The sequence below is a fragment of the Strix aluco genome, chromosome 28 (assembly GCF_031877795.1).
Source record: "Strix aluco isolate bStrAlu1 chromosome 28, bStrAlu1.hap1, whole genome shotgun sequence".
In the NCBI taxonomy this organism is placed as follows: Eukaryota; Metazoa; Chordata; class Aves; order Strigiformes; family Strigidae; genus Strix; species Strix aluco.
Window position 1 is genome coordinate 6,398,878 of NC_133958.1, and position 14,821 is coordinate 6,413,698.

The 14,821-nt window shown below is 63.2% G+C and overlaps 2 protein-coding genes across 2 annotated transcripts; both read right to left on the reverse strand.

Annotated features, from left to right (window-relative positions):
* Positions 1-4,080: 4,080 nt before the first annotated feature.
* On the reverse strand, positions 4,081-5,248 carry LOC141916148 (nucleoplasmin-like). The gene is made up of 5 exons (XM_074808321.1): positions 5,185-5,248; positions 4,914-4,996; positions 4,701-4,820; positions 4,534-4,627; positions 4,081-4,210 (listed from the first exon to the last, which is right to left on the reverse strand). Exons 1-5 carry the CDS (start codon positions 5,246-5,248, stop codon positions 4,125-4,127), a joined length of 447 nt encoding a protein of 148 aa, XP_074664422.1. The 3' UTR covers positions 4,081-4,124.
* Positions 5,249-7,547: 2,299 nt separating this feature from the next.
* On the reverse strand, positions 7,548-10,860 carry ADRB3 (adrenoceptor beta 3). Its single transcript, XM_074808130.1, has 3 exons — positions 9,584-10,860; positions 8,573-8,640; positions 7,548-8,123 (listed from the first exon to the last, which is right to left on the reverse strand). Exons 1-2 carry the CDS (start codon positions 10,858-10,860, stop codon positions 8,601-8,603), a joined length of 1,317 nt encoding a protein of 438 aa, XP_074664231.1. The 3' UTR covers positions 7,548-8,123; positions 8,573-8,600.
* Between the last annotated feature and the right edge of the window lie 3,961 nt (positions 10,861-14,821).

The following is a 14,821-nucleotide window of genomic DNA, read 5'->3' on the forward strand; positions in this document are numbered from 1 at the left end:
GGGGCAAAAATCAGATCAGTCCTGGAAGAGAGGTCCCTGCCTGCCCTCGCTGGCAGCACCTTCCCCATCCCCGGCACATGCTGCCAGACCCCCGCGAGCCCCTGTCCGGGGCAGCCCCCGCCTCCCTCCCGCCCGCTGAATCATCTCACCACCCGCCGCAGCCTGACTTTAATTTCCTGGGCTATTTCCATATATTACCCCTCACTCTTCCCCAGCACAGGACTTCCCACCCTGTTTATTTCTCTCCGTACCAGACGTTATTTCACCCTTAATCCTTCACGTACCTGATCCAGTCAGACCGAAGCGCACCCGCCCGATGTTGGGAGTCCCCAGGGGAACGCAGCGGAGAGCTGCACGCGGCCACAGAGTTTCGTGACGCGTCTCAGCAGCCCCCCAAGAGCTCCACAGTCCGAATTTGCATTAAGTGGGTTTTTAGATCAACTTCCACGCGCCGTGCCCGCCTCACCCCGCGCGTTTGCAAGGTGCCCCACCTCGAAGGGCGCGTGCGGAGGCAGAAGAGGCGCTTCAGAACAAAGTGCCTCTTATCGAACATTTACCGCTGGATCCAAAGCTGTGAAACCGCCTCCCCCCACGGCAGCCCCCGCGCCGCTCTTTGTTCTACTCGGGGAGGGATTTTACGGGCTGAGCATCATCAGGTAAAAATCCTCCCCCCGCCCCGTAAATAAATTACATGGGCAGAAGCCTCCTCCTGAGATGCAGCCCAGCCCCGCGCACGTCCCCAGACCAAGGGCCGCTTGTCCAAACGAAGCGCCGGCAGCACAGAATTAAGTTGTGCTCAGCCCAGCAGCGTTCAAAGGCAGCTGCCTCCCCGCCGGCTGGGCAGGCTCCTGCTCGGGGGCTGCCCTGGGGATGCAGAGGGGAGCAGACCCCCCCCCCGTGCCCCCCTCAGCCACCATCCCGGCGAGGAGGGTGATCAGGGCAAAACAATTTCAACTGGGGGAAGTTTTACTTAATTTAGTTCATTGCAATTAACACAAGCTCCTCATCCTTGCCGTGAGTACTGAGACCACAGAAAATTTAGATAATTAAAAGGTATTTGGGGAAACGTCTCCCACACACCCAGGCTCAGGCCTTCTCCTGCCCTCTCTGCCCTGCACCAGACCCCTGAGCTAAGGGGGGGTCACACTGGAAGTCGTTGGGCACCCAAGGACATTAATGGGGTGCTCACACATGCACTCAGGTTTGCCGTGTTTAACCCCTCGTGCAATTAGTTGGGTGCTCACGGGTGAACTGATGGGTGCTCATGCATCAAATAATTGGCCACTTACGCAGAAAATCAAAGGGCTTTCCTGCAATTATTCATTGGAATTTGCTCGTGCAAAAAGGCAGGAGAGGCTGCGACCTGTGCCCGGTGGAGGCGCAGGGACCAGCCCCGAGCAGGGGAAGGCAAAGCCCGGGGTGAGCCCCGGCTCTTGGGGGGGTCTCATACAGCTCCCCTGGGCGGTGGGGTGTGTCGGGGAACATCTGGAGGACGTGCACACAGCTGGAGCTATACAGTCCCAGGCACCCAGCAAAGCCACCCCAAAACGGCTCCCGGCCCCACCGGGCTGCGATGCTGCCAGTGCTCGGGGCTGAGCTCAGGACCATCCTGCCCATCACAGCCCACAAACTCCTGGGGAACAAGTTAGCCTGGAAAAAAAACTCTGAAGCAACTTTTAGCTTCAACAAGAGCATTTTCTGCACCCCTGGCAGAGGGTGACGAGGGGATGTCCCTGCCGGGGGGGAACAGAGCCCGTTTCGGTGCTGGCTGGGTGGACACAGCCCCAGCCACACACAGCGTGACCGAGGGCCACATCCTGCAGCGGGGCCTGTCCCCAGCACGTTGTCTGAGCCTGTTTTGTCTCCATGACATTGAGACTCGGCTATTAATTACCTGGCAGTTGCCATGGTTATGCCAAAGCCCTCCAGGAGATGCTGCAGGCAGGATGCAGGACGGGCGAGCCGCTGCCAGGGGCTGCGGGAGGGGGGACAGAGCATCTCCCCCCAAGCACCCACCCTCCCCACAGCCAGCTCCAGCCCCCGCCCGTGGCTCTGGGGGGTCTCCCCGCTTCATTTGCAGCCGGGGCTGGGCACGCTGTCCTGCAGACCAGGCGTGTGGCTGGCGTGGGGGGACAGCTCTGTCCCCACGCACCCACCGGGGAGTCAGTCCTCGCACACGGGAGGGCCGGGGGGGCCGTGCCACGGGCTCCCACCGCTCTCAGGAAAGCACCAGCAGGTCAGCCAGCACCACGGCTGCTGCTCGTGCACTTTGGTGCTGGGCGCTCCCCTGACATGCTCTGGGCATCAAAGAGGCCACTGTGCAAATTCTCTGGTTCTGACCTTAATCCGCTTTACATTTCTTCCCTTCCTGGGTTTCTTTATAGGGCTTAATCTGCGCCCAGAGAAACGTCTTAATGCAGCTGCTGGCTCACGCCGAGCGGCCGGCGTTCAGCGAGCTTTCCAATCCACAGCGCCCGAGGAATGAGGAGCAATGAATTCATCAGCTGTTATTCCTGCTCCTCCGCGCCCAGCACCCCTAGAACACCCCTGAGAGGGGCTGCGGGATGCTCCGGCCCCCACGAGGCTCCTTGAACTGGAGCAGCCCTGGCAGCAGGGTGTGAGGGAGAGCCCTCACCCCTCGGGCCATGACAGGTCCCAGATCCGATCCTGGCGGGGAAAAACAGCCAGAATCACCATTTCCATCACCAGTTCTGGCTCTGATCCCCTCTCCAGGAGTAGCACACAGGGTCTTGTGTGCTGGGAGCGAGACGAGGACAGGGAAAAGCTGGATGAGTTAATTGGTCATTACGGTTTTGCTCTCCCCCCACCTTTTCACCCCTGAGTTTGGGGCTGTGCACAGCAGCAGCTTCCTGCTCCCCATCCCAGGGCACACCCCAAAGCCACACGCGGGGAGGGGGCTCGGGGCGCACACTTGCCTTGCAGGGGATGATGCCCGAGAACCCCCTGCCCGGGGCGAAGGCCACGTGCGATCACCCTGTGATCTGTCCCTTGTGTCCCCGGGGCCAGGCAGAGCCCACGCCGGTGGCCGACGCGCTGCAGCCCATCAGGGCTGGCAGCTGGTCTCACCCAGGCCCGTCTCCGGCCTCTCCCCAGCCATTACAGCGTGACGACATCAACCGTCCCCCCACGCACCGATCAGCTCGGCTCCGAGGCTTTTTCTGTTGTAAGTGGGGAAAATAAAAAAAGACCCCTGTGCTCCCTTCCCAGCCCCCCCCGCCTGCAGACTGAGGGCTCCCCTCAAAGTCAACCTTGCTGCCAGGTAATATCGTGCGTATAATGGATTTGGGCAATTTTCTCAATTAGGAACTGTAATTGTATTATTGCAGTGGCTGCTTGTTCTGGGAGGCTTTTGGCCGCGTTTCCCTGGGCTGCCGTGAAGACAGCAACACAACTTTGTCCTGTTGATCCAAACAGGAGACAGAGCCGGAACAAAAGGGCTGTTAGAAGGGAGCTCGCAGGATAATTGGTGCCAGGGCTGAGCCGGGGGGGTGCCACGAGCACCTCGGCCTCAGAGCATCGTGTCCTCCCCCCAAAGAGGCCACTGAGCTTGTGTGGACACACGAGCCCTGAGCCAGAGCACGGTGCAGCCTTCCTCCTCCTCCTCCTCCTCCAGACACAGTGGGGCTGGCAGAGCCCTGACCCTCCTGGCCTGGCAGCAGGCAGGGGAACAGGCAGCAGCCTGCAGCTCCCCAGGGGCTGCTTGCTGGGACCCCCGGCCCCCCAGACCCGTGGGTTAGAGGCGTGACCCACAGCATCACGGTGATTGCACACGTGGAATATGTTTTCCTGAGAGGAGGCAGAGAGCAGCCAGGGGTAGTGGGCAGGGAGAGGATGGCGTCAGAGTACCAGAACACAGCCCAGACCAACTCTAGGGTATTTGCACTTCCCCACTGTTATTGCAATAAAAAGAAAAAAGCATTTCTTTGAGCATGGTGGGAAGGATGGGGGGGAAAGGAGGGGAGACAAGGGATGATATTCAAAGCCCAGAGAGTTTGTGTCCCCCTGCAAGGATCTGTCCCATTTGGCACGAGGCACCTGCAGCTCCTGGCGCGGGGTGTCCCCACCATCATGCCCCATGGAGCCTTCTCAGAGCAGCGGCCACCCTACGCTGCTCCACCGTCATCCTCATCGCCTGCCTCTTCCTCCGAGAGCTCTTCCTTGTGGGGTTCGGACAAAGCATCATCCTCCACTGCGGAGAGGAGGTGCAGAGCTGCAGCGGGAGGGGGTGGCCCTGCCCCGCCGAGGGGAGGCGAAACCCTCCAGCCAGACGCAGGGCCAGCGATTCCCCCCCTACGCTGGGAGCGGGAACACGGACACGTCCCACCCCGCGGCGGCAGAGGCAGAGCGGAGAGCTGGCACCGAGCACCGCGTCGAGCCCACGAACACAGACGAGCACTAATCCCCCCATCCCCAGCGGCTGTTGAGGGCACGAGCCGCCGCGGGACCCCAGAGCATCCCCAGCGCAGCCCCCAGCCCACACCCGCCCTGGCCCTGCAGCTCTGTGCCACTCACGGGTGACGTGCTGCCCACTGAGATAGACCGGCCCAGCTCCACACTTGAGCACGAAGGTGACGGGAGGGACCAGCTCCAGACCTTTGAGGCTGATCTGCAAAGAGTCAGAGCTCAGCGACCCCCGACCCCAGTCCAGGGTGAAACCATCACCCCACGGCCACCCTTACCATGGGCAGCACCGAGCTGCGCAGCGCCGCGATGGGCACCGGTTTGTGGTCTCCGTAGGTGTTTTTCGAATCCACGGCCACCACGTGCAGCTCGTCCCTGGCGTCGGCCCCCAGGCAGATCTGCGGAGGCAAGAGAGACCCCGTGGCAGGGAGCCCGGCCGTCAGCCAGCCCCGCTGCTGGGGCACAGGCTCTTGGCGAGCCGCGGGTCTCACCGTTCTCAGCAGGACCAAGTGCTCCAAGAAGTCATCGTCCTCCTTCACCACGCAGCTCCGGGTGCCCGTGGTCAGCTGGCAGCCTGCGGGGACACGGCCTTGTCTGTGCATTTGTGCCCCCCGTGCCCAAGCCTCGGGCGAGCTGAAAGCAACGGGGAGGCTTCCCTGGGTGCCCACACCATGGGAAAGGGGGAAACACCCCCCACGTGCACCCGCTGTGCCCCCAACCCGCAGGTCCCACCCAAGCAGCCTGGGGGGTGCAGCTCCGTACCCCACAGGGCAGCCACGGGCCTCTCCTCCGACAGCAACCTGGAAAAGCGAGAGGAGCTGCTCATCCTCCACAGCAGATCCAACACCGGCAGCAGAAACCAGCTCCTGGGGAGCAAACACCAGAGAAGACAGCATTCAGCTGCTCTGGAGCAGAAACACAAGGAAGAAACGTGACTTTGGAGCAGCGGGAGCAAACTCTGGGGTCCCCAAAGCCCAGAGCCAGGATGGCAGCGCGCAGGCAGCTCACACCGGAGCGTTTGCTTTCTGCGACCGGGGACGGCAGCAGGCCCAGCCCCCCCCGGGCAGGACAGCATCGCTAAGCGGAGAATAAAAACACTTAGCTGCTCCTGCATTCCCTAGGGAAAGGAAAAGCCAGTTAAATGCCTTTAGAGACAAAACCAGCTCTAAGAGGAGCAGCCTCCCCGCAGCAAAGGCAGCTCCGGGCAGTCGCTGCACCCTCCCAGCACAGCGCAGCTTTGGCAAACGCCTCCAAGAAGTTTTGAACAGAGAGAGCACTTGGAGGCCTCCAAACACCACGCTAGCCCCAAGGACTGGGCCAGCATCAGTGCTTAATCCAGCAGCACGACCCAGCCTGGGGACGAGGGTATCAGAGGGAGCTGCCCCCCACCCCACACAGCAACCCCAGGGAACACAAACACACCCAGACAGCAACAGGCACCAGCCCCCAGCACCGGCTGCTAATAAAGAAAAGGGGACCCCGAGGGAGGTGCAGTTTGGGAACGGAGTGCAGGTGCTTTGGGAGGGCAGGTGGCACCAATGCACCCACCTTCACCCCCCAGGAGGGCCCGCAGCAAACAATTAAGCCTGAAGGCAGAAGCAGCTCCACCTGAGCAAACTTTATCACAGAATCCCAGGTTGGAAGGGACCTCAAGGATCATCTGGTCCAACCCTTGTTAGCAAAAGCCAGGTCTAGACAAGCTGGCCCAGCACCTTGACTGGAGACAAGGACACCAGCCCTGTGAGCGGGACCCAGGGTCCCCCATGTCCTGGGACAGCCCCCCTCACCCCCTGCTGGGGTTTGGGAAATTGCTCATTAACACCAGGGCTTTTGGGGGGCTAATGAACAACTCCTGGGCTGTGTCGCCTCGGCGGGTCACTGAGGGTACCCTGAGGAGGCTGAGGCCATGGGGGGGCTGGGGGACACACGGGACCTGCTTGTGCTGAGGGTCAGCTGCAGGGATCAGTTACCAGCCCCCCAAGAGCCACCAAATCGAGGTCTGAAGCTCTAAAATGGAAACAGTCAGCCAGAGCTTCATTTTTCTCTTTATTTAGCAATTTCATTCTTGCTGGGTATTGAAAGCAAAACGTAGCAAGGGAGGACCCCAGCAGGGGAGACACCCAGCACCCCAGTCCCTGGGGCTGCAGCCAGACCCTGCAGGCTCCGTGTGGGTGCTGGGACTTCTCCAGCCCCAGGAGGGGGCACTGGGAGGGGGCACTGGGCACCTCTGCACAGGCTCCCGAGGAGGGACACGGTGGCCGGGGCAGCTCGGGGGGCTGTGGGTACATGGGGTGCCCCAATGCTTTGAGCATCATCCTGACACGGGGCTCTCTGCCTCTCCCAAGCAAATGTTCGCACTGGTACAAACCTCCCGGATCACGGTGGGATGGCGGTGCCCGCTTTTGGGTGCTTTCCCACACTGGCAAACCCCCGGGGAGGCACAAAGCTGCTTCCCGGGGCACAGGGCTGGTGGGTGCTGTGCCCAGCCCTGGGGAGGGACAGCCCTGCCTGCCAGGGAGCCCGGGCAGCGCCAGGCCCTGCCTCCCCCTGCGGCAGGGCTGGGGGCTGGCAGCGTGACGTTTCCCTGCACGCCCGCTCAGCCGGGCCCTGCCAGCCACAGCCCCGGGAGGGGGATGCACCCCCCAGCCCCGGGCAGCCCCTCGGCCAGGGCACGTGGAGGAAGCGTCCTTCTGCTCGGCACAGACTCGAAGGCACCGCAGGGATTCGAAGGTTTATTTCACACAGAGGGTGGGGGGAGACGAAACAGGACAAAAACTTTACAGTCACCGTGACGTATTTACAACCAACATTATCCCTGAAGTCGCCGCGCGGCCGCGTGGCGTGGGCTCAGCACCCACGGCTGCACCTGGGGGCGGCACCAGCCCTGCCACCTCCCGCCACGCTGGCAGCACCAAGGGCTTTAAAACAAGAGCTTAACCCCCTGCCCTGGCCCCACCACCCCATGTACCCAGACGATCCCGCAGGGATGAAAATCCCCCTCCTACAACGCTCCCCCCGCCTGACCCCGCTGCTGCTGCTCCTCCGGCTTCATCCACCCCCTCCCACCCCCGAGCGGCACAGAAACACGGACATCTGCCCCAAATGGTCTGCCCCGAATGGCGAGGGAGAAAAGGAGATTTAGAAGAGCATAATTTGCTTTTTTTTGCCCGGTCCCGCGTGCTCAGAGCTCCCCTTGCTCCCCTGTGCTTCCCCTTTGCTAAAGGCGTTGCTGTGGCTCCCGGGATCCCCCCAGCCCTGGGAACGCTGCGCTGGGGCAGTGATGGGGTGGAGATCCTGGGCAGGGCTGGTGCCTGCAGGAGGCTCTTCTCCCCTTCCCGACGGGCTGTCCGGAACCCGGCCGAGCCCGGGACGACGAGGTCCTTCATCTTCCAAGAGAGCAGAGCCGCCAGCCACCACGTCCTGCTGCCAGCCATGCCCAGAAACACCCCCGGCTGGGCGATTGTCCCCCCGTCCCCACAGCGAGCGCGTCCCCGAGGCTGCTCTGCCTCTCGGCGAGAGCTTTTTCCCAGCTGGCTCCAGCTCTCCAGCACCAACGGCACAGAGGAGCCAGCTCCTCGGGCCCTGCGAGTGCTCCCGAGGGGGACCCCCTCTCCTCTCCGGGCTGATTCCTGCACCGGGGGGGGCCTTCCAGCACTGTCACCCCCAGCGCCGCTCCTCTGTCCCCTTCGCAACACCCGGCCCTGCAAGAAGAGGGTGGGAGGTGATGCAGCATCACCCACCGGGCTCAGCCCTCGCAGCTGCACAGCCCCGGGGACAGGGACCTGAAGCCACCGCCCCGGGGGGAAAAAAAAAGGGGAAAAGGAAGGGGAGCAGCGTGCACAATAAATTGGATAATTGGGGGATCCGGGACTGGGGCCACGCGGAAGGTCTGGAGCGCCGGCAGCCCACGAGCCGCCGCGGCAGAGGCAGCCGCCCCGACGGGGGTTAAAGCATCCCGGGGCAGGCAGGGGGTGTCAGGAGACCCGGGCTGACGCCAGGCTCACGTGCCCGAAAGCGGGCAGCTGCCTGCGGGCTGGCCAAAGGCTGCGCTCCCCCAGGGAAGGCAGCGGCCAAAGCGGGCAGAGGAGACGCGGAAAGGGCTGACGGCCCCGACCCCGGCGCAGCCCCGGCCGGGGGGACACACACTCACTGTCTGCCCGGCCCTCGGCTGCTCCCGCTCAGATGGAAGGACCCGCTGGCATCTCTCTGCTGGCAAACCTTGAACGGGAGAGCACAGTGCGTGACGAGCCCAGACCCTTCCCGCGATTTACTGTCCTGTGTTCCCAGGGTGGATGAATCCTTCCTCGGAACACGCAACTTCACGAAACACTTCCTTTCTGCACGTCTCTGCCGGCTGCAGCTCTGCCTGTGCGGGCTGGCACGACCCTCTCCTGCCTTCGGGCCTCAGGAGGGGTTTTGGACCAGAGAAAGCCGGTTAAAATCCACAGTAACCAGAATAATTCAAATTTTGTCATACTAATAAAAAACTCAGGGGGAAAAAAACCCACCCTGTAATTTGCAGAAGGAGGTGTAAATCCATGCAAGGGCGCAGGCAGGAGGCTGGCAGGGCAGAGCCCCAGCACACGCATCCCCTGCCAGCCCTCTGCCCTGGCACGGGGCAGCCCATCTCCCGGCCGCGGGGCTGGCGGCAGCGAGGGACTGAGGGCGACAGAATCAATTCCCGTCCCAGATTTACGCCCCGCTGGAGGGCAGAGACCGGCAGAGCCCAGGCTGGCGACCACGGCCCCGGCTGCCTCACTGCGGAGGGGCTGCCCGCGTTTCCCTTCTTTAACAGCAGAAAGCAGGAGCGGGGGGAGGAGGGGGGCAATCCCGGCTTTGGGACACGTTCCTGTTCAGCTGGTTCCATTCCCTTCTCACCTCCAGCGGTTTTTTTTACCCAGGATCACCAGACCCCATCCTGCCGCGCTGGGGTGCTCCCCAGGAAGGGAGAAGGTGGGACCCCGGTTTTGCAGCTCAGTGGGTGGGTCGGGGTTTTAGGGGAACCTAAAGGCAGAGGGCAGAGGTTCCCAGCCCCACACCCCAGCACCTCTCCCTGCCCCCCGGCTCCACACTGCACTGTCAGACCACAGCTCTGCCACCGACAGCCCCCCCTGGCTGCACCCCAAAGGGCTGGTCCCCCAGAGCCCCCCCAGATACCTACTCGTCAAGCTGGGAGCACAGCGTGGTCTGGGTGCCCTGCAGCTGGGACTCGCCCAGGGGCCGCTGCCGGTGGCCACTGCCCCAGGACAGGCTGGTCTCCTCCATCCGGCTGCTGCTGCCGCTGCCCCCGGCCTCGCTGTCCTCCCCGGGGTGCCCAGGGGCCACCGCCTTGCCGTCCTCCACGGGCCCCCCCTGGGGGCTGAAGGCACAGGGGCAGCGCTGCAGGTCCTGCGAGACGGCGTGGAGCCGGCGGTCGGCGCGGCGCGGACAGCACAGCAGCTTGCGGAAGGCGCTCCTGAAGTCGGGGCTGCGGCAGTAGATGATGGGGTTGAAGGCTGAGTTGACATAGCCCAGCCAGTTGAGGAAGAGGAAGAGCTGATCCGGCACCAGCGGCCGGCAGAAGACCTTGATGATGTTGGCCACGAAGAAGGGCAACCAGCAGAGCGTGAAGGTGCCCATGATGATGCCCAGGGTCTTGAGCGCCTTGTGCTCCTTGATAGCCAGCAGACGGGACGGCCGCCTCCGCCGGCTGCTCCTGGAGCTGGGGGGCTCCTGCAGGAACCTCACCTTGTCCTTGCCGATGAGCTGGACATGCCGCGTGGCCACGGCGAAGACGCGGACGTAGACGAAGATCATGACGAGCAGGGGCACGTAGAAGGAGATGGTGGAGGAGATGATGGCGTAGGTCACATTGGTGACAAAGTCACAGCAGCGCGGGTCGTCGTAGCAGCGCAGCGCCTGCTCGTCCGCCCCGTCCCGCCACCAGTGGTTCATGATGGGCAGGAAGGAGATGAAGGCAGAGATGGCCCACACCAGGCAGACCACGGCCCGTGCCCTGCCCTTGGTCACCAGCGCCTCGTACTGCAGCGGCGAGGTGATGGCGAGGTAGCGGTCCACTGCGATGGCGCACAGCGTCTCGATGCTGGCCGTGACACACAGCACGTCCAGCGAGGTCCACAGCTCGCACACCACCGTGCCGTACGGCCAGTGGCCGCTCAGCAGGATGGTGGCCCCCGGCGGCACCACCAGCAAGCCCATGATGAGGTCGGCGCAAGCCAGCGAGGTGATGAACACGTTGGTCATGGTCTGCAGCCGCGGCGTCTTGGCGATGGCCACGATCACCAGCAAGTTGCCGGCCACGATGACCAGCACGGTGAGGCTCAGGGCGGCCCCCACCACCCACTGCCGGCTCAGGCTGGTGGCCCCGCTGCAGTTGCCGCCGTTGCCCGCGGCTGCCGCCCCCCAGGCGCTGCCGTTGCCTGCGGGCAGGGGACCCATCTCGGCCGGGCTGGGGGGGGCCGCGGGTCCCGCACCCCCGACGGGCGCAGCCCCGCCGCCTCCCCGCGGAGCCCGGAGCAGCCCCCGGGGCGCACCGGCGGGGCTGCGGCGGGGAGGAGGAGCCTTTAAAGGCGGGGGGCGGCCCCGGGCTGCCCCGCTCCGGACATCAATGAAAGAAGAACGGGCTGCGGCACCGCCCCCCCCCCCGGCCGTGCACCCCCCGGCCCGCCCCGCGCCCCGCCGGCATCCCCGCGGTGCACCCCGGCCCCTCGCCCTGCACCCTCCCCTGCCTGCACCCTTCCCCTGCCTCCCAGCCCCTCTCCAGGACACCCTCTCTGTGCGCCCCAGCCCCTCTCCATGCACCCCAACCCCTCACCGTGCCCTCCAGCCCCTCGCCATGAGCCCCAGCCTCTCACCCTGAGCCCCTCACCCTGCACCCCAGCCCCTCTCCGTGCACCCCAACCCCTCACCGTGCCCCCTGCACCCCTCACAGTGCCCTCCAGCCCCTCTCCGTGCATCCCGGTCCCCCACCATCTGTCCTTGTTCTCCCCACACCCCACACTGTGCCATGGGCACACCAGCCCCTCGCCACGCGCCCTGGTCCTTCTGGGTGCACCCCTCATTCCCTCTGTGCCCCCCATTCCCTCTATGCACCCCTCACCGCCTGCTCTGGTCCTTTTCCCTGCACCTCAGCATCTCGCCCTGCACCCCCTGCTCCAAACCCCTCACCGTGCTATGTGTCCCTCCCCACGTGCCCCTCACCACGTGCCCTCTCCGTACGCCCCTCGCCGTGCTCAGGCTCTCCCTGGCCAGGACAGGCTGTCCCTGGTGAGGACAATGACACCCCCATCCCCCCAGCACTCAGGGTACCTCACAGTCACTTTTTCACTTCCACATTTACTGCCCAAACCTCCTTCCCAGCTGATGGAGGAGAATGGACGGACCTTTGTTGCTCCCCCTCCTGCGTTTGGGTGGGTGCTGGTGCTCTGGAGAACCCCCCCACCCTCCTCCGCTCACACATGGCAGTGGGGAGCCACCTCAGACTGGGAGGCACTGGGCTGCCCCACCGCTGCCCCCAGCTCCGCTCCTCCTGAGGGCCCCTGGGCAGACTCCAGAGCGGGTAATTTTTTCACTATCAGCTATTTATACAAATACTGGAACTTCTAAGACGGGCGCTCTCCAAATATGGCATTTTGAAGTTTCAGCCAAATGGGGGAATGTTGACAAAGAGGAAAAAAATATGTGTAAAAAATTATCCAGTTGGCATTTCTTCCCATTCATGAGCTAGCAAAACAGAGCCCCGTTTTTACAAGCTTGATCTTTACAAGACTGTTTTGGTTTTTCAAAGCAGTCAGACGAGGGCTTGATGCAACCCCCCTTAGCTCCCAGCTCTGGCAGTAATTCTGCCTGGGGCCGAGCCCTGGTCTTGCTGTTTTCAGAGGGATTCGTGTCCACAGACAAGACGTGGGCAGGAAAGTCGTCGTCTGCTCGGTGCGGCTGCCCGCGTAGCTCCAGCTCGTGTCGGCACACGGCGCCGCAGCTGCCTTTGGGGCCTGAAAAGCAAAGCAAGAGCATCTGCGGGCACGTCTGTGGGTACTGAGGGCGCTGGGCTGGGCTCCATGGAGCCAGTGGAGACTGGGATGCCCGGCGCTCTTGGTGGCTTTGCCACCACCCTGATGGGTGACCAGGGGCTGGTGGCTTCCCGGCCCCACCTCGGCTTCCCCGGCAGCCCCGGGGGTCGCCCACCGGGCTGGGTGCTGCCTCCCGGGCACCGAAGGGGCTGCAGGACTCAGCGCGGGCGTTTTACAGGGTGTTCTCCTGGTCCTTCACGGCGCTCTCAGCCCACCTCCACACCACCCTGCCCTGGGGGGGTCCCCCGCCACATTCGGAGCGAGAGACAGATGGACACGCTGCCCACGGCAGGACAAACAGCCAGGCTTTCTCCGGTGCCGAAGCAGGCATCCAAAACACTTCCGATGTCTCTGGCACTTAAATGAGACTTTTCCTCCCCCTCCCAGGCAGGAGAGCTCAGCGCCCTCCACCCTTCCCAGGGAGCCGGCTCGCCTGGGAGAGGAAGGGAGAGTCCCAGGCACCCCAGCGAGGCAGGGGAAGGAACGTGGCTCAACATCTTTGTCCCAGTTTTACAGCTGGAACAGCTGAAGCACAGAGGTGCTGGGTCTCGCACAGCCCTGACCCCCAGCCCCGTGGCTCTACAGCCTTGACCTGAGCCCCTGCGGTGCCAGAGGCCCCCGCTGCACCCTCCAGCCCAGGGCTGTCACCAGGGGAAGCGTCATCTCCCTTTGCCCACCCCTGCCACGGGCCAGAACCTCTGTCCCAGCTCTTTACCTGCGTGGCCACGCAGTGGGAGGCAGAGCCGGCCCCGGAGAGACCCTGCGGGCAAGTGCTGGCCAACGGGTCAAGCGACTGTTTAGAAAACTCTGGGAAAATATGTTTATGCCATGGGTCAGAGCAGCTCCTTTGGCTGTTGCTGCAGAATAAACAATGGATATTTAAAAATACTTCCTTATAGGTAGAGAGAGAGTCAGGATGGATTAGGGAAGATCCCTGCTTGGGGAGCAGGGGGGTGCAGGGAGCAAGCAGTGCAGCACATGGAGCTCCTGCTGCCCACCGATGAGTCTGGGGAGAGGAAACCGGCGTCTGAGCTGGTCCCAGGCCCATCTGAGGGGGCACAGGGTCTGCCCGGCCCCGGGGGCGAAGGGGTGAGACAGCTCAGGGAGCAGCTATGAGCCCTGGGCAGAGGGTGTTGAGCAGCTCCTGGGTGGTGCTTCATCGTGGGGCAGTTTCCCTGGGGAGGGTGGGGCAGGGGCTTCCTCTGCGACAGCGTTTCTCCTGCAAGGCGCTCCAACACCCTCTGTAGATTCCCGGGCAAATAACTCGGGGTGATTCAGAGACTAGTGCACCTCTCTAGGCTGGTGCACCGGCCTAACCCCTGTGCAGGGCCAGGACAATCTGCTTGGGCTGGCGCTGGCATCCCGAGCCTGCATAAGGTGTAAACCACCCTCCCTGATCTTAAACAAAGTTTTCACATGCTGGCATTCCTGCTTAAGTGGATGTAAAGTCCCTGCACTGCTTAATCCCTGTCCCACAGCCTTATCCACCCCCACCAGCCCCCATGCACACAACCACCCTACTGAAGTGTTGCAGGTTCACACATTCGGTTCTAGTTCTACCAATCCCCCTCACCGAGGGTGTGGGTGAGCAGGGTCCCGGGCAGGGAAAGCAGAGAAATCAGTGCCTGGGGTTTAGCAGAGAGGGGAGCTTGGGACGGCGGCAGGAGCTCGGCGGGTGCCAGGTCTGGCTTAGGGGAAGGGCAGCGCACCCCGAGGGGGGACATGCTGGTGTCGGTCAAAGGGAACCGGACCCGCAGCTCTGCCCCTCTCACCTGCGGGAGCCAGACCTCGTCCAAACCCAGGGGGCGGGTGTGCACCAGGACAAGGCTGTTTGGGGCAGGGTGGATCGTTTCCGTCTGCCCCAGAGACAAACCCAGCTTGGGCAGGTGGTGCGTGAGCCTGTGGAGGGAGGGCACCAGCTATCACATCCCTGCCCAAGCTCCCGTGACCTGGTATTAAGCACAGTTTTAATCCTCTACTCCTCGTGTTCAATTCATAATTGTGCCTGCGAGCTCACCAAAGGTGGTTGGGCCCCGGGAGGGCGGGCAGGCACCGAGGAGGGGCTGAGGATCGACGGGAGCAGAGGAGAGAGCCGGCAGCAACGGGCAAGCACCAGCTTTGCCTCCCAGCATCACTAAACACAGCACATTCAGACTCTGCCAAGGCTGAGCCGGGCTGATGCCATGCTAGGATAAAACAAAAGCTTTTTATAGCTGGGAACTCCTGCTCTCTCTCCCCGGCACAGTTTGCATACTCGCCCTTACGGAACCAGTGATAAAAACCAGCACACGGCAGGAGCTGCTGCTGGCTGCCGGCACTACGGGCACACC

Coding starts and splice junctions, on each gene's coding strand:
- LOC141916148 (XM_074808321.1), bottom strand. CDS start 5,248: ATGAGCAGCTCCTCTCGCTTTTCCAGGTTGCTGTCGGAGGAGAGGCCC. Junction 4,628..4,700: donor GCAGCTCGGTGCTGCCCATG/GTAAGGGTGGCC, acceptor GACTCTTTGCAG/ATCAGCCTCAAAGGTCTGGA. Junction 4,211..4,533: donor CAGTGGGCAGCACGTCACCC/GTGAGTGGCACA, acceptor TCCTCTCCGCAG/TGGAGGATGATGCTTTGTCC.
- ADRB3 (XM_074808130.1), bottom strand. CDS start 10,860: ATGGGTCCCCTGCCCGCAGGCAACGGCAGCGCCTGGGGGGCGGCAGCC. Junction 8,641..9,583: donor CTGTGCTCCCAGCTTGACGA/GTAGGTATCTGG, acceptor CTCCCGTTCAAG/GTTTGCCAGCAGAGAGATGC.